General features: G+C 39.0%; 1 protein-coding gene and 1 long non-coding RNA gene across 6 annotated transcripts in view; both read right to left on the reverse strand.

The window, feature by feature from the left end:
• The window catches only part of UHRF2 (ubiquitin like with PHD and ring finger domains 2), a 93341-nt gene that overhangs the window by 69108 nt on the left and 731 nt on the right, over nucleotides 1-23502 (reverse strand). For all 4 annotated transcript variants that reach the window (XM_087742747.1, XM_087742746.1, XM_087742745.1 and 1 more), the window contains exons 2-3: nucleotides 8736-8978; nucleotides 4388-4650 (exon numbers count right to left, since the gene is read on the reverse strand). In XM_087742747.1, coding sequence (XP_087598873.1) covers nucleotides 4388-4650; nucleotides 8736-8978 — 506 coding nt within the window. The remainder of the gene's footprint in view (nucleotides 1-4387; nucleotides 4651-8735; nucleotides 8979-23502) is intronic.
• On the reverse strand, nucleotides 17696-22251 carry LOC148050587 (uncharacterized). 2 transcript variants are annotated; one of them, XR_015701138.1, is made up of 4 exons: nucleotides 21851-22251; nucleotides 21157-21270; nucleotides 17842-17941; nucleotides 17696-17728 (listed from the first exon to the last, which is right to left on the reverse strand). It is a non-coding gene; the product is annotated as an uncharacterized LOC148050587 (long non-coding RNA). The 2 variants fall into 2 exon arrangements; XR_015701139.1 differs by having other exon boundaries at nucleotides 21822-22251.

Raw genomic sequence — 23502 nt, forward strand, 5'->3', positions numbered from 1 at the left:
AGGAAGACAACACTGGTAGAAATAGAAATACACCTGTTAACAGTGCTGCCTTCAGGGAAAAGGCTGCATTCAGAAACCAAATGCAGAAGATGGACTATCAAGCAAAAGCTATATAGCCACACCTGGATGCCAAGAGAGTTGGTACTGACCAATCAAGGTCAGCATTGATAAAACTGACATAAATACTTTGGTCTCTTCCTCACTGATGAAGTTAGGGCTCTTAAGCAAGCAGCACAAGCCTTTTAAATCTTTGAGCTTACCAAGAACTGTGACTCCAGTTTAATCTGGAACTGGAAAGTTCTGTTCCTCTGAATGGCACTAGGTTTTCTGTAAGTAGAACCATGTCTCTGCAGAAATACATGCACAACTATTGCAGCAACTTAGTTAAATGCTAGGCATACAGCCTCGGGGTGGGAGGAAGGGAGACGGAAATCACAACAACAGAACCAACTCAGCTCTCCTGTTCCATACGAAATCAAGGAGGGATATGTAGTACCTCCTATCTGTAGTAATCACAGCTGGTAGGATAGGTCTGTTTAGCCACAAGACAGTTACACCTTTCAAATTACTGTAACTAAAAGCTGTTGCCCAGAAAGGTTAATTTCTCTTAATTGTATTCTTTGCTAGAAGAGCTCTGCCATGTTTTTCCCCTTCACATTCACCATAACTACACTACTGTAACAAGAAGTGGAAAGAAGAGAAGAAAAAATGAAAACTCCACCCCTCAGAGGAGGTACACTATTATGAAACGAAGGATTAGGAGAAAGTGGGTTTTACCAAACATAAAACCGCAGAACAGTGTTTAAGTTTTGCACAGGACTTGTGATATGTAAATCTAGCAGCACCACTGCCAAAACTAGCTTTCTCACTTAAGGGAAGGACAAGTCCTGCTTCACCCTTTAAGAACAGCTGTTTTTAGGAGAACACAGTGACCTAAAAGTTTTCTTGTTGAGAAAGAATTAATGATTGATTGGATTCTTCTCTTGATGGGACTGTCAAATGTTTCCAGCTAGAAAATCAAAGCCAGATGAACATCAGATCTGTTGATGCTGTTCTAACTACTTCCAGAGAGAATCAGGTGTGGAACATGAGCAAGCCAGTACAGACTCAGCCTCTTCGATGCACAGCCACAGGACTACACAGAGCCACTGGCTAGAGCAGCATTATCGCTCACTGAAACTCGTGGAGGGAGGGTAAACACACCACAATTTCTGAACAAATTTTAGATGAAAATTCTTAATTAGTTCTTCATGCTGTTTGACAGATTTTCTTACCACACCCAAAAAACTTGAAAGTAGAGAAGTGTGCTCCAGCATAAATTAGTAAGGCAATTAAAGCTAAAGGTGAACCTTCCTGACAAGCACAGCCTAAGTGATTAGTGAGGTGAAGCTTCACTTTTGGATAAAATTCCCAGCTACATAGTTCCGAGACAGATGGTGTCAAGCAACACACAACTCAGTCCTGAATTTATGAATACAGTGTGAATACCAATGGGGCAGCTAAGAAAAGAAAGGAAAGAACAGTTTCAGGCCTTCAGTAGAGTCAAGACGTGGATCTGTGTGTTTTGGAGACAGTGAAGTGAGACAGGACTGCCCTAGAGGACTTTGTTGCAAGAACTGGGCCAATGATGATGGAACACCTGGTCCTGAGATGGGGTTGCACAGGCCTCCAGTATCTTGCACATAAACATTGCTATTAGCATTACTGATTCCAGCCATCAAGAGGGGACCAAAAAGACAAAAAAAATATTAAATAAAAAAAAGGACATTGCTTGAACTTTTCTTCTTTTTTTGGGGTGGGGTGTCAGACAGTCTGCCACAACACGTGGTAAAGTATATTTACTATTCAGCACAATGAAGCCTCGGATCAGAGTCAAGGGGCTGGGGCAGACCAATTCAATGCACTACCAGTGACCCATCCCTCAGCTGTAACCTTCTTTTTGGTGATTTTTTTCCAAATTGGAAGGATGTAGCAGGCAGAGAGGGAGACCAGTCTGGAAACAGCATCAGTAATGATTTGAGAAGTTGTGGACCTATGTCCACCTCTGACACAAAGTCCTTCCAATGTATCCAAGTAATTTTGATGGCTTTACAGGCACCAGGCTTATGTCACCCATTTGTAAGCCATTTTTATTCTGCTTCAGATAGCAGCAAGTGTTTTCATGTCTCGTAAGACTACAACCATTGTAGACAAGGTGGAGCTGAAATTGCGTCACCCAAGAGAATCATCCTCTTTAGGAGATAAAAGGGAAAAGATCTTCTCCAAAACACAGCAAGGACAGACTAGAGAATGCAAAGTACATCTGACGGCAAAATGCACAGTCCAAACCTAAAGAGGAAAACACAAAGGAACAGGTAACTGTGCAGAAGGAGATAGTACTACCAGTAAAATATGAACCTTGAAGAAGAGAAGCAAAGATATAATTTATATGAAACAACTTCTGGAGCAGAGAACAACTGTGTGGCAAAGCACACCATGACCTCCCTATTTATCCACATCAAGCATATAGGTGGCAGGATACATACGTAGTCTACAGATACAAAAGAGGTAAACACTAATGTATGAAAATAAAGTGGTATGAGTGCACACATAGCTACTATATGAATATGCATGTTAGGTAACACTAAAAGAAAGAAGTGAGACACTGAAAGATTTGCACCAATGGTCAGTAACGTTCATCAAAAACCCAATCACTGATAACTGTACAAGTCTCACTTTCCAGAAAGACTTCCAATAGTTTTTCTTTCCAAAAACTCAAACTTCCAATACCTTAGACTGATCAGTTAAATAACTGTGACTTCAATGACTACCTTGCAACACTGTGTTGCTGTGCCGTACCTAATTCTGTTGGCTAAGAATATACAACTGCTAAGCATAATCTTAGAGTAAAAAGACTGTCTCCACCTGCTGAAAGGGAACAGCTAGATCCCAAAGTACACATAAAGAGAGGTCAATCTTCTCTTTCTTTAGTGTGAATATGTCAAAGAAAAATCAGACCTGTTGCAAAACATTTTCTACTTCTATACTTTTAGCTCATGAAAAACAACTGTATCTACAAAAAAGGAACATAACTTTACTGCAACAGTTACAAACACTGTTTCTCAGAAATGTTTGCCCATGGCTAACCTACATATATCCTCAGTATTGTAAAATTAGGTAATCTTAACGCCAGGTCTTTGAAATCACACCACAATAGACATGTAATTTCAAGAGAAAATATTTTCATTTTCATAATACTGGTTGACTAACTTATTTTCATGTATTTCTTGCAATATTCAATGAAATATCTACATTTCTACTTCCACCTTTGTAATTCTCTAACATTTTAAGTAGAAAACGTACACAGTTGCAGATATAGAATCTGAACTCAATATAGAGTTAAAAAAGCGCATTAAGTTGTATCTGCCACTAGTAAGAGCAACAAAAAAACGCTCTTTGTAAGTCAGATTCGCAGTTACATATTAAAATTACTAAAGTTGAAATAGCTGCTCTAAAAACGTATTTTGGAAATCTACATTTAGTTAATACTGAACATACTTTGCATCCTTCTACCTGAATCTTACATTGCACAAACTACAGGATTTTTAACAATCTCAGTACCAAAAATTAAAAATCCTTAACTCACTTGAAGTTTCATTCGTTCAGAAGCTTAATTTAATGCTTTAACCGATGTTATTAAAAAAAAAAAAATCCTGACTAATTTCTCAAGCAAACGAAGTGGTGCAAAAGCTGTTCATAAATAAGAAATCCCTTCAGACTCAGGGTTTCCCACCCACACATTGCAGGCTCTGGAATTTGTTTTTACTAAAGAAACAAACAAACAGAAAAAAAAAACCACAACCCAGCCTTAATGCCCTCTCTCCAGTTCAGAATCAATTTCATGCCCTCAGTCACAAAGTTATCTATAATAAACCTTTACTGTAAGTGCAGACCTGCAATTTTGTGCACAGTTGTTCTATTTGAACTAAAACTGATCCAAATCAAGTAACAAAGTTTGCTCTCATGAGAGTTCTCCTTCAGCTCCAATGAGAAGAATTGAATATACACAGGGGATAGTTAAAAAATTTAAACAATACTTTACTTGGAAAAACCCACAGTAAAAGATCAGTTATATAGTTTCTTTTTCTTATATAAGAAGGGTGGATTTTAAGTTTCATGAGAACAAAGAAATTAATACTTGACAAGTATTTAGGCATGAAAAATATCATTACTCCCAATGGTTTCACTATATCCAACTGAAAAAAGTTATTAAAAAATTTATAACACTTTTCTTGCTTGCAATATTGAACTTGCTTTCTTTGATTCCAAGCTTCTTCAAGAAATTCTTGGTTTATACAAACCAAATAACAACACGTGATGTCCTCAAAATAGTATCAGGAGCACTTACTCATCGTACTTGATATGATAAATAGCTTCTTCATCAGTGTCCATACAGTCTGAATAAGATGTGGATGGTGTACTGTCCAAATTATTTGCATTTTCTCTAGAATGATCTTGACTTAAGTTTCCATTAGTCCTTTTGTAAGTGTTACCACTCTTTCCTTGAGCTTTACCATTCTTATGTCCCTTTGTTGCTCGGGTAACGTTTTCTATATGAGCTTCAAACCAGGCTCCAATGCTGACATCACGGGCATCCACCAATTCATTTATCTAAAAGGAAAATTCAATAATGAATTTATGCTTATTTTATATAATCCCAATTAAGAAAAAAATAAGACAACTCACTATGCTACTGCTTAACTTCGTTATCAGCAAGACAGTCAACACTAGTAACTAGTTGAGCTTGAGCAAGTTCAAGTAACATGCAATCATGAACATGTTGCACTTTCAGTATTTTATTACTCTTCCCTCATTAAGATGTAGTACAAATATAATCTGTACATAACTTCAAAAAGCAAGGCTAGTTTTCTTTAACCTTCTGTCTTTCTGTCTGCAAGATTTTTTTAAGCCTTCAAGACTTGAGGAGAGAGAAGGAAGAAACGAGCCTAACCAGGCTGCCACCACAGTCAACCAAATCTTACGACTGTAAGAAATGGAACTATCTCCCAGAATTTCTCCCTTCTGTACTCACAGTAATACTGGTATTGAGCCACAAAACCACTTTACTATTCTAAATTATATTTCATTTTCTCAAGTCTTCAGCTAATTAAGCAGATGTTCCTTTAATAATACTGAGAACACTGAAAAAAAGATTTAAAAAGAACACTTCATCAACAGTAATCAAGTATAAAAAAAACCTACAACAGGACTACTGTGCAGCCATACCATGGAAAACATCTATACTAAACAATGAGATACATACGTACATATGCATATATACACATATATTGTGGCAGACACTTACTCTTACTAACCCCAAAGGCTAGTTTCTATAAACTGAACAATCCTACTGTATTTTCACAGGACCAAGCCAAAACACACTCAATAACTTTCAATATGTAGAGTGAAGCAGTCCTTATGTATCTGAAAGTGCAACTAACGGCAGTCTGAGCTAACAAGTTTATCCCAAGAAAGGAATACTTTGCATTTTACTCTTTTCATTCACCTTCTTAAAACGAACTCCAAAACTCAACCCTTTACTTCTCCTCCCATGTAAAATACGTACGTGTATTTTTTTCTTTTTATTCTTACAACCTACAGTATTCAAAGTACAGCTTTTTACCAGAATGAAAATTCCAGCCACATAATAAACTGATCAGAGAGGGACAGCCTAATTTTAAATCTATCAATCTATTTTAAACATAAACAGTGGATTCTGGCCCTTGTAGGAGGAACCCTCATGAAGGCATCTCTACACAACCTTACATGTTTGAATTAGTTGTAGCTCAAAGTGCTTCTTTACTTCCTCCTCTCAAAAACACATTTGAGTGAGACACACACTAAGGATTCCCCCATCTGCTGCTACTTCTTGTGACCCGTTATTCAAGTGCCAGAGAAGCCATGTTAGCAAGTCAAAAATTATCATCAGATCCACAACAAAAAAATCTAAAATTAAAAAAAGAAATCCAGTGCAAACTCCCTTAATCATTGGTCCTCTCCAATGCATCCTTCCATAATTTGATGTGCATACTTACACAGCAGACTTACCACCTTTGTAAAGAGTAAGGGCAAATAATTATTACCACAGAGCACTGAGGAACATCAGACAGCTATTTTAGGTTAGTGGTGTCTTCTTTAAGAACTGGGTTATTAGTAGCATTTTGTGAACCGTATTAAACAAATACTGATTTTAATTAGAGAGTCAGTTTGTGTCTTTTTTATTCCAAGCTAGTTAGAGTTCTCTGCTAAAATGTTTTTACTACAGCCAGAGATTTTTGGATGGAAGTTATGAAGACTATGTGAGAATCAGAAGGGGAAACATGCACATGCTTCTGAATGAGCTTTGTTTTTTTCTAACGTCATTCCTGCATGCCCAACCAGTGTTACCTGTCTTGTATTCCTCCTTTTGGCATTGGAGATCAGCCATGGGTACCCTGCTTAACCAAGGTGGTGTCCTTCACACATGCTGAGCCCACCTTGGGATGGACCCCAGTTCTTAAATCAGACACCACTAACAATTCTCAGTCTTAGTAAGAAGGAATAGGAGTTGAACATAATTCCACCCACTACTAGTCCTTCAGAACTCATTTAAATACCAGATGTCAGGTACAACTGGGATATAAAACAAGCTAAAGCATTCTGATTTACGTAATATACAATGACCACACAAAGGAACTCTATTTAAATCACTACTTCAACCATTTAACAATAATTTAATTATTTTTAACTATTATTTCCAGTATCAACTCTACAATGTTGGTTTTTTTTTTTAAATTACAGGTTCCATACTGGCTACCTTTCCTTTTGGTAGCTGAAATCAGAAAGGGAAAGGAGGGCACAGAGGCTGAGACAATTCATAATGTGGAATAAGTAACCAGTATCTTGTCGAGTGTAGCTCTGGATGCAGATCCAGTGAGGCACAGGACCTTCCTCAGAGAGAAAAAAAAACATTCCTTCCTATAACTAGACAACTCCTTATTGTTTGACAAACAAACAAAATGCAAAATAATTAAATACATCCATCTACTTAGCCATCTCACATAGCTTAGTTTATGGCCTTTTTTTATTGACTTTTATTCAACAAGTTTACTACCTTTGAATTACATTATTGGCTAAAAATATATTCTTAAAAGTTTCCTGATTCTGTAAATAGAAATTCTCTGTATGTTCCTACTGTCATCTACAAATATCAAAGAATGCAACTACTGTACCCTTGTTCATATACACATGTGTATACATGTATATACATGTGTATGCGTGTATATATATATTAAAAACATAGTTGGCTGAAAAAGTAATCAATTCACAGGTAAGGAAGGAGAAAATGTTAGGTCCCTAGTATTAGAGATAGCAAAAATTCCAGCTGACTCAACAGAATAGGTTTCCTTGAGCATATTTGCCAATATCACCATTCCCTGTTCTATTTTCTGTTTTAATCCTGAAAAAAAGTTAAGACACTATTTGTGAAGTTTTTAGCATTCTTGAAAAACATACATTTTAATACTCCTTTCCTTTGATCAACTGATCTTCTGCAGCCTCCCATCTCCCCATTATTCTCCCCATCCTTTCTTGTATTAACTTTTACACTCATTGGTTAATTGTAAAGCGTCACAATTGAAGAACTGGGGTTTTTCCCCACTGTAATAAATGGATATAAAAGAAAAAAAAAAAAAAGCAAGCACACAAGCTTGTGTCTCCATATTCAAGCTACTGATTTTTTGACTCCCTGATTCCTCAGAGAATGAATAAAACTCACTGCACAGAATGCTACAGGAACATACAGCAAGTAACTTGCCGCTTGTCCTTAATGGCTGAAACATTAAGTAACGGCCTGCATGAAACCAAGACAGCTTCCCATCAAGATGACAGGTCTAAGTAACAGCGTTCCTCTAACTGAAATTAACTTGTATACATATGGCAGCCTCAACCTCTTTTTGCCTCTCTGTAATTTTGGACATTTTCCAGCTAAAGAATTATCGTTATGGATATTTCTTATCGAAGAGAAACACCCAAACAGTACGTAAAATGCTAGCATTCCCTATATATACACACACATCTTACTAAATATCCAATGAGCTAGCAATCTGGAAACTGCCCATTTTCTGTTTAAATTAAACTTCGGGTACTCTGATGTAATTCTACCTGACAATATCGAAAAATTCAATGAGGTACAAACTAACAATATGATAAACGTGATTCCTAAGAAAACTATAATAAAACAGCAATCATTACATCACACACGATTTAAAGAAAATGTGTATTTCCATAGTTTATCTAGTTCTAATGCAGCACTGAAACATTAGTATAAAACAAGTATTTGGCAAGCTTGAAAAAAATAAGTAGGGGAAAAGCTATGCTCTTCCACAGATTTTTTTTTTTGTTTTTATTAACTTCTGTTCACAGAACTACTTCCGTTTCACAGGCACTCTAAATGTTTTGGAGAACACAATGTGTCAGTTTATGAACTCTCCCACAACATGAAACACCAGTGAGCCTGGTACAGAGATGCTTTCATGACTCTGCAAGAGTCAGCTTAAATGAAGTCAATTTGACTTATGTCAAATTGGGAAATTACGTCAAATCATGAAAGAAAGCAATGACGATACACATTTTTATACAATAAACAAACTTTTTTAGCAATAATATTAAACCCACAAGCATGAAGCAAGTTTCCAGCTTTTAAAGTTTGTACATACCTTGTACAATCCAATGCCAGGATCAATGAGAAATGAGCGAGATGATGTAGATGGCTGACTGGGTGATCCACTATTTGTTTTTTTTACTTTGTTCTTGCAATTGGAAACAGCACAGGGATTGACTTCTCCATCCTGATCTGTCACTGAAGCAGCGGTAGGAGCTTCAGATTCAGAACGTATCAAAAGCTGAACTATGTCATTTAGTCCAACATTGTAGTCAAATAAAGTATGTCCATCTTCTAGCTGTGAAAAGAAAGGTATACTTGTAAAATTCTACCTTGAGGTACATAAGTAGTTTCCTTGTACAGACAGAAGAGGCAAGCCATCTATTTCAGGTAAATAAAAACCTATGTCTTGAGTATATGCAAAACAAACTCCCATCAAGTTACCTGCAGCCATGATTTCATCCAATGAAAACCACTAAAAGGCTTAAAATTAGAAACAGGCATCTTTACAGACTTTTGGACCTTTTAATTATGCATCAATATCCAAGATAATGCCGTGATTTTCTAATCAAAAAACAGGTAGGATCTATGTTGCCACTTACATGATGTACGCAATAACTAGAAATACATGTGAGAATTTTTAAATGAACAATCATTGTGTTGTGTGCATTTCAGCCACATAATTTCACAATTCGCTCTCAGTCTTTTCTAGAAAGCAAGGCAGTACCTGGTACTTCCCTAATATTTTGCAACTATTTCTTAAATAAAACATCTAGATATAAAAAAACCTCATACACATAGAAATACATTTTCTTTTCAAAACTAAGATCTGAAAGTATTGTGCAAGAGCAGCTACACTTAGAGGCAAGCAACACCAAGAATTTACACTGGGCCTCCAGGTTTATGAAGGGACATCTCCTAAATTGAGAGTATTCAATAACATTTTTATTCCAGATTTAGCCAGGTTCCCTGTTCCCCAGCCCGCCCCACCCCAAGATCAAAACAAGATTATTCACTGAAAGTAAGTCTTAACTGGTCAGTTTAAAAGCTATTATAAAACTGAAGAAACATGTACTGTGTAGCAATCTCTCACATAACTTCGTACATCAGGCCCCACTATATTCCAGATGCAATCAGATCCTGTAGAACACCAGAATATAAATAGAAATAGACTTTTTAATCATCTATAGCACACGCTTACTGAACATTATTTTGGGCCTCACTCTGCACAGCTTTAAGATACTTGTTATTATCTTTGTTTTACCTGATGAGCTCACCTACCTACAATTAAGCTAAGAAACTCACACCAAAAAATGTCAAGTTGTATGCTAGGAGAGAAGAAAAACAGGGAGTACTGACCACTGCTGCTTTGCTCATTAAAGCACTTTTAATCACCTACAGCATCTTTGAAGCAGAGATTTAATTTACCTAAATGTATAATGCATTGCTTTGGGACATCAAAACTAGAATTTTATTAGTTACATTTTACTTCAAATTACAGTGAGAGAAACGCGTCCATGACTAAAAAACTCCCATATGTTTCCAAACTACTTTTGCAACAAAAAATTACCCAACATTTTTCCAGAATAGGTGCTATTTTCAACATCACTGGTTCAGGAATCTTTTCAAACAGATCTGTTTTCATAAGCCTACTGGCAGTATCAATACAACAGGAAAAAGTAGGGAGCAGGAAGGAACAGAAAAAATAAGAGGGAAGGAATTCTCCAGCTTCTCACTAATACAGTTTTCTGTAACATTCAAATAATCTCAGGATAGACAAAAGTAGAATACACGTTTCTTCCTTCATCCCCTCTGCTTTTTCAAAACAACTCTGAAGGGCAGAGGACAGTTATGGACATAAGCTGACACACAAGAAATGAATCAGTAGTTCTTCCATGAATTTAAGATGTGCAAAAAAAAAAAATAGTTTCCTTACTCCTGATTACATATCCCACCTGTGAGTACAGTAGTTAACAGGAGTACTGATAGTTAGTTTCAACGTAACTGAAGCTGACCCAGCTGCCTGATCAACAGCTATGGGAACGACCCTTGTTCAGCTGCCTGTTTTCAAACCAGTTCAACACACAGCAAATAACTGAAGATTTTGATGCTGTAACTATTAAATGAACACAAGTATTAAAATGGAAATCTCCAGCAACTGTTATTCTACAGGTGACTATCAACACTGCCTCATAAGCCTGGAGCTTTAGGCTAGGGCTTCATATTGAGTAGCAAGCTACTTAAGCAAGTTTAAGTAACCTTTCCCGTCCCACCACGTCATACGTTCCTATGCTTTTGACAACTCTTTAACAAAGGGGACAGAAGTGTTCTTGCAGCCCTATGACAATCCAGATCCAGGGGCTTGTCATGACACAAGAAGTTTGTATTTTCATGGTTAAGATTATTAAAGAAGTTTAAAAACAGCTGTTCATAGATTCAAAGTACAAGTAAACCCAAAACAAAGACAAACAATCACCTTGCAATAATACATCGGAAATGGGGTGGGCAGAAGATCCACATTTCTGGAGCTGCTACTGCTCTGAGCACTACTCTAGGCCCACTCTGAAGATTCAATCCCCAACCACGTGATTTTTTTCTTGCAAATTTTTTTAGAAAATTCAGCAGTACATCTGCAAAATCGATCACTTCTGAAACAATGAATAAACTGGATGTTGTTGGAGATAACATAACTTCTGCTCCGTTCTTCTGTCCCAGTTGGACTGGACCAGCTGCAGCAGAGGTTCTAGTGTGCAATTTCTACAACCCTATGAGGAAATCTTCTGAAAGCTAATGCAGTGGAGAGAAAAGGATAACCTTGCTCCTGGTAGACTGAAGGTATGTAGGCAACACACAGGTGAGAGACAAGAAATACTGTCATTGTTTCCCTTCTCTCAGGACGTCATGTGCAGGCTGACAGAAAACTATTTTGAGGTACTGCAGTTTAAAGCCAATTCAGTGAAGATCTAAATCTGAACAGCCTGAATGATCTACCATAACTAGGTAACCAGTGTTAACACTCAACTAAAAAATGTCCTGTGTCTAGTCTTTCCAATCTATTCATCAGTTATGACTGCAAAGTAAGTCATATCTTCGATCCGCAACTGAATCCTCCCTATTAGCATGAGAAAGAGGCAAAAAAAAAAGAAGACGTAAAAGTAATCTGCCGAGGAATATTTATATTTATATTTTAACATGTTCAGAAAGCAAGACATACCTAGGCTAGGCCTTGAATAAGAAGAAGCCTTCTCCGTGATGCACACACCCACCATCATGCACAGACTACCTATTCCTGCATAGGACTTAAAGAAGTCAGCTTTGATGAACATGAACTAAATGGTCAGCAGAATAAACTGGTGACTGCAAAGTTGGCTGTTTTACAGTATTACTTTATAATGAACTAGCATTCTGTTCTCTGCCCAAGTGGTTGTGGGTTTTTTGTTTTGTTTTTATAATCAGTATTCTTTGCAGGAATATTTTATGACTATAGACTATTCTATGACTAGTGATGTCACACTTAAGTCTGAAAGCACAATAACAGAGATAAGATTACTATAAGCACACTTCAAATGAGGCAGGATGTAATGTTTGGCAAGGTGATAGGGAAAGAGCATGTGTTTATAGCACGAGCAAAAAATATATTTCCAGAATATTAGCAACTCTATAAATTTAAACCAAGTCAATGACTCTGCAACACTGCCTGCTTCTGGGAAGAAAGTACAGAAACACAAAAACTCAACTAGTAAAATCAAGTTCACTGCTGTTTGACCTACAAGAACTAATGTGTGTCTCTACAAGTATACCTATACCCAGCATTACTGCATCACTAACAACTGAAATCCTTGGGAGTAATAAAGCTGGAAAATAATCAGTGTTTAAAGAACTCCCTTCTGCAACAGAAGGAGAGAAGAACTATAAGATGTTGCTTCTTGAATTACTGACACTATACTGACTCTACTGATGTTAATTTAACAATGGGATCTTGGCCAGTAAGGCTACAACCTCACAGACTACTAGAGTAAGAAAACAGTAATGCAGCACATCACTTTACAATGTACCTGTCCCTCCAGATAGAGTAATATCTGTTCCAAGTTGGCCAGGGACTGTAAGACGACTTTTCCAATTATATTATTAAAGCAGAATTAAATGCAGAAAATTCAGGACCTATCACTATGTCTGGATATTAACAAGCAGTAGGAGAAAAGGCATACCTTCCTTTCTACAGACAATTAGCATTTTAAATCCTGGAATACAGTATTTCTTACCCAAAAGAACTACAGAAAAAAAAACCAAACCAAAACACAAACAGAAAAACAACCCCACAAAAAAACAAACCCACCCACAAACAACCCCCCACAAACACCACACCTGTTATTTCCCAGCAAACACTGCCTTACTACGTCATCAAAATCCATGAAAGCATTACTGAATTGAGTCCCAAATAACCTCACAGACAAGTTAAATATTCAATCCAGAAAGGTAAAAAATTTCATCAAGAACAGTCTGATAATTTGTGGGAATAGGTGCTGACCAGTCCCCCAGTCAGCTTTATGGTATGCTCACTTCTAACAATAGTTACTTTAATAAACAGGTAAACAATTTCATCCTGTTCTGCTGCATAAAGATACTAAGAAGATTCCCCGAGAACATGTTTGCCTGGACAGTGTATGAAAAGAAAAGAAGCACTACACGTTTACTTAATCATTCACTAAGCATTTAAGGACACTTGTCAGTCACAACTTTATACATGCAAACCAGAAACAAAAGTAATCAGGCAAGTACCAGATAATCAAGCTGTATCTCATTCAAGTCAGTCACAATTTCTTAATGGGTGATTAGAATATGTACTAAAGCAAAAATAACTGAACAGGCAATTTCATTTATGAAATTTTGCTAGCTCTTCTAATTCTACTGTCATTAAAAAGAAGATGCATTTGTTTCCTTAGGAGTAGATTTCACTTTCAATTTTTCTTCCTCTTAATGACTGGCATGCTTCAAAAGCCTTTAAGACTTCATTAACATATTCTGAATGAAGTAACATTAAAGAGCAGCTAGATTTACTGTATCTAACACTTTTTCACTACACTAAATATCCATAAGTAGAGAAACAGATCACATCTTTCAAATGTATTTTCATAGATCATGTGTTATAGACACTATCAATTTCAAAATACTTCTAAGAGAAGGTTGTTATAAATACTGAAAGGTAAGACAACACTGTGCTTACACTACTACACAAGAGTAGCTGTAGCATTGCAATACTGGAATTGATACCTACCTACTATCACTGTTAGAAGAACTGTCTTGTAACATCAAGGCACAAATGACTTTAAAAGCATGTAGAAGCTGCACTTACACGAACATGAATGATCATGCAGAGTGCAGTATGATACTACATTACTTGGAAAGAAAAACAACATGCCTGACAAGTAATTCACCAATTACTATCACATTAACTTGTCTACAAGTCCCAGCAGAAGCACAGCTCATTATGGATTTTACGGCATGTACAGAGACCTCCCAAAAAAGCATGTAATCATTCTTGTAAGAACACATTACCTACTGTTTTTATCTTAAAGAGTGATCCAAGAGGTTAAGTTCCTGGGTCACCTTAATCCAGCCATTCCACTTGACAATCAAGATCTTTAATCACTTATGGAAGTGTGCCTTTGAGCATCTGCCGAGGTTTTCTTTTCCAAGAACTAGAGCAGTGCCTACATCTAGCAATAAAGATGAAAGAAACTATAACGAATGCAGAAGAGCTCTTTAATTAACGCAATATGATGAAAAGTTAAGTGACATTAATCTTTTATTCTGCACAGGTATTACATGCACCCTACAAATTTCTTTAACAGGAAATGCGTAAAGGTAAAGAGCTTCAAGCTCATGTTCCGTAGAAAAACTTGGTTAAGAGTTGTTTACAAGAGTTACCCAGAGGGTAAATTAGTCTGAAGAAATCAAGAACCTGTAACTTGCAGCTGGGTACTCACTGAAAGCAAGCAAAGTGGACTTCTACAATTTCTAGTATTCTCCATCTCAAGACTGAGGTACAAAGCCAACTTTTTCTGCCTGCAGGAAGGCTGCTGGAATTGTGAATTCCACTTAATATTTTTACAGAAGCATTCAAACACTTCTCCAGCCAACACCTAGTAATGAAAAGACTAACTGAAAATTCAAAAATCAGCTTTTAAGTATATAACAGTGAGTTTTGGGGGCCAACCCACGTCAAGAAAATTTCAATAATCAATAATACACAACATTAGACACTTAGCTCATTGACTTCTGCTATTCACAAAGTGCGCTCAGTTTGCTTACACTGCCAAAGCTGAAAGAGAACCCGAACAATATGTTTTATTCCACATGGAAAACTGTAACCTACACCTGGATTAACTGGTATCTGAAGAGAATGCATTAGGATTCTGGGATCTTTAAATTTATGTATTAACCACACTCACAGTAGTAGACACATGGTCATGTTTTTACAATAATTGTGTACTGGAACTGTTTCCCAAGGAAGTACAGTTGTCTCAATTGCAACAGAGGCAAAAGCTAAATAAAAGGGAATTTAGTAGCCAACCACATAAAGAAAGTTACTGTCTTTATATGAATTGGAATGTTTAGTATGTGCTGTCTTTAAGTGTTTGCAACTCCAGGAGATCCACTTCCTCCTCAAGCAACTCCAGTTTCAACAGTACTTGTTGCAGCTCCCATACATGCTGCTCTGTCAAAAAAATATTTTGCCTGGAGACCATTCTGCTAAAACATTCCATCTTCTTCTTGCACATGGGACAGTTCTGCTATCAGTGGCATTTTTTGAGTGATGTATCAGTAACTGTTGAGGATCCAAAAAGATATTGTTGGCCCTGCACAATGAAACTCCACTCAGACAATCCATTATAGTAAGAGAATAAAAAGGCAAGTAACCACACCTGAACATCTTTAAGCAAAGACTACACATCCACAAGGTTTAGTGGCTCCTTCTCACAGGTCTACAGAAGACTGTTTCTGAAGTGTGGCCTTGACTATACTATCTCCACGCTTTAAACGAGGCTTTTGCATATACACTGTGCAGTCATAAAGACACCCTGTTCATACTGTTTTCACCTTGGCACTCCTGAATGTTTTCTCCCAACTCTCCCTTTGTTACTGCTGCTGGCATTTTTAGCAAAGATCCTAATAGAAACCTAACAGCAACACAGATCAGTCTCACACAAAAGCTAACTATAATAAAGGTTTATTTTCCTAAATGCGAAACAACTTTAATCTTGCTTGGAGAGAAATACCAAAGAAACCCTATGTCAAAACCCTATGTCACCCTTACCAGTGGTTTTCGTCCTTCACTCTGTAACAAGCTCCTTAATGAAAGCAAAGCCCAAACAGAAACAGATTGAGGCTTTACAAACATGTTTCTTGCTTGCCACTAGAAGCACTTTAATTTACACAGTTTCATTAAAAGCCCTAGCATTGACAATCTGTTCTCCAAGATTCACGTTAACTTTGTATTTCTTAATAGTTTGGACTTCATAACTTGCTGTTAAAGATAAACAGATGCAAATGGCAGATCATTCCCTCATTTCAAGAAGGAGAATTTACTTGTCAATAAAAAAAGATAAAAAATCATTGCTCTGTCTTATTCACTCTCTCTTAGTACTCTATTAGAGTGATGAAATCATAATGGAACACACGAGTAGTGAAACATTTGGACAAGGAAGTCCTCTGACAAACTCTAGATCCATAACCCTCTAGAACAGAATACAGGCAGATCACAACATTTTAAAAACAAGTAACCAAACAAGTTATTACTGTCTGGAGAACATGGTCCAAATTAGACTGAGTTTTGTCAATTTTTTGCCACAAGATTGACATTTCAAAGCAGCCTACAAGCATGTTTGAAGACATGACCATTATGCCACCAAAAATCTCACCAACAAGGTAACACAAATTAGTCCTTATATCAGAGAGTGTTCTCCCTTTTGACTGTGTAGATGTTTCATACAACAGCTAATGATCTGCCCTGGACTCAAGGAAAAACATAGTTGTGACGCTGCATGGTATCAAATGTCTTACTCTCAATACGTCGTCATCTAGATAGGTATCATAGTCTTACAGAGACTCCCACAGGACACAGCAGAAAGCATACAGCAAGAGGAACTCCTAGAGAAGGAAGAATATGGAAGTTTCCAGCATCTGAGAAAGGCTTTTCTACAACTATAGTGACAACCAGTGAGTTTGATCGTAGCACAGTGGGAATATGCTGTGCTTCTTCAACTCTCCGCACAAAGAGGAAGTCTGGCATGCTACACAAAGCCACACAACCCAGGAAGAAATTATAGAATCTTGTTGCTGACACTGACTGTAATTATGCATCAATCTCAGTACAAACACCATGATAAAGTACATTAGTCATCTTCATACTCAATCAACAAGACTAACTTTAAGAAGAAATTCACACTTTTCCTGAAGTTCTGTAACTAAAATTAAAGTACAGCAGTCTACAGTTTAAGACCACATTTTCCAACAAAACTGGTTTTTTACACCATTACTACAAAATTATTTGCAGAGCGTACAAGTGGTACCAACACATTTTACCTTTTGATCTGGACTAACTATAATCCAAAAAAGATTCCAGTGTACAAATTAGTGCCAACACAAAAACAGCTGAAAGTCAAGAGCTGTTAGAAAAGACTTCTTGACTTAATCAGAAGATCAAGGTGAAGGCAGCCATTCTCGGTCTCAACCAATGACTTCTACAGGGTTCAAGTCTGCACCTCTTCCAAGGTGAACTTTTTAATAAGAAGTTCAGGTTTTGAAGATTATTCCTTCCTTTATCACTGGGTGAGATACAGAAAAAAAATTGTTAATTTAGATACGACATTTTCTTCTTGGATGCAACTCTAAATCCCATTAAAGGAACACTTGCTCATCAACTTCTAGCTCGAAGATGAAGTTAGAGCACCAAGGTTTCTCTTCTTTTGCAGTTCTCAGGAGTCTTCTAATTAGGTAAATAAAATTTCATGGCGTCTTCTGGCTGATATTTAAGATTACCTGATACTTTTGTAAAAAAAAAAAAAAAGTATGTCAAAACATAAAGCTGCATTGAAATCCTTAGAAGCACGGAAAGACTCATCCATCTCTGTGCTGATTAGATGAGAGTGGTCAAGTACCTCCTGTATGATGGTATGGACTTCTATAGCACAGGCAACTGAAGTTCAGCAACAGTGGTGCCAGGGAGAGCAAATGACTATCTGCAGCTTGTAAGGATACCTGTAATGAAGAACTGGTTATTATCTGAACCTTCCGTAAACAACAACAAAAGTCTAAAAAAAAAATAAATACAACAACCAAGTATATCAGGGCAGTCATTTTAACATAATTTAACAGTTAAATGATTAGGAATAGAGATCCAATTAACAGCTTTTAAGAAAGAGAATCATCTCATAACTTCCATCAATATAAATGATATCAACATTTGATCACATTCCATCACTGGAAATCCGCATCATCTAGTTGTCAGTGTAGGCCACACATCAGGTCTGTTCTGCATCTAAGGGTTCATGGGGGGTTTTTAATATAAAAAGAAACATTCAATTTCCACAAGCTTCCAGATTAATTAAAAAAAGTACAAGAACTAAACTATCCTAACTAGATTACATGAATAAATATATGTGCCACAAAATATAGCCTTAAAGCTGGCTGCAATTTCTTACAAGTTATGTTTTCCCAGCTTCCTAATACTGAAGTCATATGTACAAAATAGTACAAAGTATTCTGTTTTCCCATATGCTTCAGCTTTTCCTTCAGTTTGTTTAAGTGTTTTGAATAACAAAAATAATGGTACCAAGGAATGGTAAGTTGCATTCGTAGCTTTACAGTAAAAATTTAACTAGAAGCTGATTTCAGTACACAACTTCTGCAATCATATACAAAAACTTACTAATAGGGCTATCAACCCTACTGCCAGCTAAGTTTGAAGTACACTCCATGAATGTTTCGGGAATTTTGGAATGCAGTCTGATCATATCTGCCCTGAAGACTCCAGATGACTCTCTCTCATCTAGCTACAGAGCTACTTGCTACCAGCTTCATGAAAGAATGGCAATCACTTCCTTTCTAAGACTTCTTCAAACTATTTCGCCAAAATATAAAACTTAATTACTCCAGTTGAAGATTTCTCACACCCAGATTCTGCCTGAAGCAGATGGGGTTTGGACAGCTTCAGCTGAAAATGTTTACAATTTTCCAAACAAAATAAAGCCGGGAAGAGATCGTGTTAAGAAACTCGATTGTTTTATGAATAGGCTTAGCACTTCCATTCTTTGGGGAAAGACTCCACAAATAATGCTTTCCTATCCTTCTGGAAATTCATCCAAGCTGTAAGTATGTAAGAAGCCCTCAAACATACAGTTTACAAACCTGAAGCTTATAAGCTTAGACTCACACGAGATTCTATCCACTGTTCACATGCCAGCCCAGGTCAGCAGAAGCTAAGGAGGTCTCATACAAGAAACGCTGTAGGTAAATCAAGGCATGTCCTATTGCCAGATTTATAACTGTGTGTTTCACTGAGGCTGCTTTATCACAAGGGTGCTCTCTTGCAAAAATAAATCTCCTCCACTCCTCCTACCCCTCTATCATCTCAGTTAAATTTACAGAAACAAAACCTTAAACACTTGGGCATTATAGCAGGGGCCTGACAAACTATACTTAAGAGTCACTTTGCACAGCTAAGGAACACAATGCATACTACCATACTTTTTTGTGCATAAAAGCAGAGCTGCATTTCTTCTAATGAAGTAAGCCTGATTTGCAACAACTTTCACATCAAGTAAATAAATGGCTTCAATACTCTCACTTCCACCTGCTGACTTCAGTCTCCCATGAAACGGGTTTGGAGTGTCTTCCTCACCAACAAGATTAACAACTTCAAAAGCAATTTCAGTCACTGCCTCTTACATATACTGGGAAGAAATGTTTGAGCTCCAATGTCCTTCTTCCCTGACTCTGGTAAGCACTATGGAAAAGCCACTTGAGATGATGGTTTCTTTAACAACAGTAGCCATTTACAAGTTTTCACTGAATTCAAATTCCAGCAGGGTGGGAGAGGATGATGGAAGAAGCCAACACAAGATTATATTATTTTTTATATTCCATAAACAATACATATTGCTGAACGATAACAGCCTGCATGTTTAGTTCTATGTGAAACATAAGTTGGTATTAACACCCCTACAGTCTTCCGGACATCCTTAAGTTCTCTGGCAAGTTTTCAAATTTAAATAAACCTCAATGTATTTTTACTGCTCAATTTTTCCAGCATTGTAACTGAAAGCTAGAAATCCCACAGTGACTATAGCTTGGTCCTATAGAAAATCTGCTCTGGTAGGTCAAGATGCCAAGAATTCATCCACTACAATAATACCTCCTTCACTTTCAAGAACGTAACTGAGAACTTCTGTTCTCATCAAGAACTGCTATATAGGTTTTCCAATTAGGACAGACAGAGAGTATGCTGCCAGAAGACAGATTGTCTTGTGTTGCTTTTCTGAATTCCAGAGGAACTCCACACAATGCATTGTAATTTAGGAGTTTACTTAGAGTTAACATATAACACCACAGATAAAGCATTAGATGGGAATAATCTATGGTGGAGCAAGGTTAAGATACGATTTATTCCAGCACAGGGAAATATTTGTGTCCTTCCAAGAAACTCCTTCCAGCCAATGATCCAACCTCTTCAACAAAGAAAGCAAGAGATATCACTGCAGGTTTCTATGTTCAGTAGACTTCTCTGGCTAACTGCAGACTAGATTATTGCACCACAGTGAAGAACTATGCATACACTACTACTCCTTTTCCTCAGAAAGTTCTACCTCCATCTACAGAATGACTTGACTTCTCCGGCTGACAAACAGTTATTCAGCTCTGCAAAAATGTGGAACCCCAGAGAGTCCAGATGTCCCAACAGAGCAGACCAAGTTATAACGTAATACTATCTTGCTCACTCTTCAGTGCCACATGTGAATGGTAGGTCCTTCTGGCAGCAAGAGCTAAAAACCAGAAACCAGTCTGTTCAATCAAGTAGTGTTTTTCCTGGTTTTACAAGAAAAATTTTGAGTACTACATTAATCACAATGTTAGGTTTTCATCACTAGTTCTACGGTATTTTAACCCTCAAGAACAGGAGCACAAAGTACTGTCCACTTAAGGTCCTGCATTTGTGTTTGAAGATCAGACAACAGCAAATTACGGTATACCGCAAATTACATTAACTGGACATGGACACTCCTAAGGAACTTCAAAATAACAGCTCTAGCTCAAAACGTTAGTTGAAGCTGTTCTCTACTGCAAGCTAAGAACATGAAGTTGTTGAAATTCAGCCCATAAATGGTGACTCACTTAAGTTTCTGTATACTTATAACCTCATACACCTCCCATTTTCAGAAGAAAGGAGGTTATCTAGCCAGTCTTCTGGTACCCACCACTTGCCAGGTCCAAGTATTTCTTGAAGTTCCCAGAGAGAATACAGTAAGCAGTACTCAGTAGCAAGATCACCATTCTACTAGCAGACTGCACAGATGTAACCACACTGAGTGCTAAACAGATAAGATACGAAAAGAGTTTGGACTAGTTAATGGTTTTTCCAACACATGGAGGAATCTGCAGTTTTTCCATGTTTTCACCTCAGTATACTGTTTTCTATTCACCTCACATTTAATTGAAATGCCCTTTTTTATTCTTTTTTATTTTATCACAGCCCTGAGAAAGCTGAAGATGTTTACAGTTTCCTTTGCTCATGTCTCTCAACATCCAGTTTTACTTGTGCAAGAGCAATCCTTCTGACCTTTTTTCTACTTACTAGCACCATGGGATCAGAAAAGCAATCCATAACCATCAAGGAAACTTCAGAATTAATTATGGTAATTGCAAGAAAATGGACATAAATGGTGAGTGAAGCTATAAAAAAGAACTCCCTAACTCTTCACTGAACACAATCCCAACTGTGTCCTAAACTAGATAAACTAAGTACTAAACTCACAAATGCTGCTCATTTAGGCAACATCAGCTAGAATATTTCACTATTCTGCTTTCTTAAGCAAGACATCTGTTAATTAAAATGTTCAAGCTAATTGGCCTGGCCACTGACAGACTATATAGAAAAGCACAACTCGTTACAGGTTCATCTTCCCTGCTTCTCAGGTAAACGTTGTGTCCCGCATCAAGCTCTGCGCTGAAAGACGAGGTGCGCTGGCACAGCACAAAGCTAAAGAAGTTACACAGCTTCAAGACTTGTTGTTCCTTGATTTGGTCCCTTCATAGAAACATGAGATTGTTCGTAATGGTCTTGACAGACGTCCTCACAGATGCTCACCCTCACCGATCTGTAGAACACGAAAATCTACTGATTTGCTATTGGGTTCACAATCTAGGCTCACCATCTAGCCACTAATGCTTACCTGCTGGAGTCGTAGTCAAATTTCTATTTCTTACCTTTTTTCCCCTTATTTGTAAAGATACACACTTCACCTGTTTTGCGGCAGAAATCTCACTGCCTTGCATTACTCAGTTTAGGTGAACACTGCAACACATTCCTCAGTTTAGGTGAACACTGCAACACTTATCTGTTGTAAGAAGGTGCATCGTAAGAGCCACGCTCCCAGAAACAGACCACGCATCCGATACCTTTCTTGTCCGGTAATAGCTGTGCCTCACTTAACGCCTCCAGCGCCTCATACTTTATGTAATGCAGCTTGAAAGGTTACACCCTTCAGCAACAAAGATACAGCCTGAGGCGATCTATTCGGATCAAAACGTATCTGGCACCGGAGGGGAAGTACCGGCCCACAGAAAGCTGTCGGCCCGTCACCCCCGAGTACCGGCCCCGGTCTGGAGGAGGGGCCGCTCCGGACCGCCAGCAGCCGCCCCGATCCCACCCGTGACACACCGGTCCCCGCGCCGAGGAGGACCCGGGCGCGCAACTTGGGCCCGCGCAAACTCGGGCCCGCGCCGCCGCCCCGCCCAGGCGGGAGCCCCGGCGGGCCCCGCGCCGCCACGTCCCCGCCCCGGGACCCCCCCACGCGGGGCGGTGGGAGGGGTTCCCAGCCGGCGGGCCCCGAAAACCGTTACTCCGCCGCGCGGCGCCGGCCCCGCAGCGGGTACTGACGGGACATCGCACTTCGCACCGCCCCCCCCCCCCTCCCGCCCCGACGTGCGGGCCCCGGGGGCGGCGTTCCGCCGTGGAAACCGCCCGCCGCACACCCCCGCCGCACGCTTCCCCCCTGCCCGGCCGAGGCAGCGGCAAGGCGGGCGGAGGGAAAAAGGCGAAGCACGATCTGGGCGCTCCTCCGCCGGCGTCGGGGGGGGTGGGGTGGGGGGGTGGGGTGGGGGCGGTGGGGTGGGGGAGCGGAGCGGCGTCCTCCCCCTCGCTCCCCTCCGGCCGCCCTGTCACTTCGGAACGGTGGAGGCAGGGGCTGGGGGAGGAGCCTCCCGCCGTTCAGGTGGGAAAACAAACACACAAAGGGGCCTCTCCGGCAGCCGCTCGCCTTCGGGGAAAAAGGCGGGCAGCAGGGCGCGGGCAACACCCGCGCTGGGTCCCGGAGCCCCTTGCAAGGCCAGACGCCTCGGCCCCCTCCTGCCCCTCACCTCCCCCTAGGCCCGGCGGGACGGGAGTAAACAAAAGCCGGAGCCGGCGGACGACACATGGGTGGGGAAGGAACCTCCGCGCCGGGCCACACAAAGGGCCGAGCCCGAGAGGGGACGCGCGGGGCGGGAGAAGGGGAGAGCCCCCACCGGCCTCCACCCCCGCCATCCAGGTAGGGGCGATTCCG

This window comes from Nipponia nippon, unplaced genomic scaffold (genome assembly GCF_047370975.1).
Source record: "Nipponia nippon isolate SJK-2023a ecotype South Korea unplaced genomic scaffold, ASM4737097v1 scaffold_8, whole genome shotgun sequence".
Classification (NCBI taxonomy): Eukaryota; Metazoa; Chordata; class Aves; order Pelecaniformes; family Threskiornithidae; genus Nipponia; species Nipponia nippon.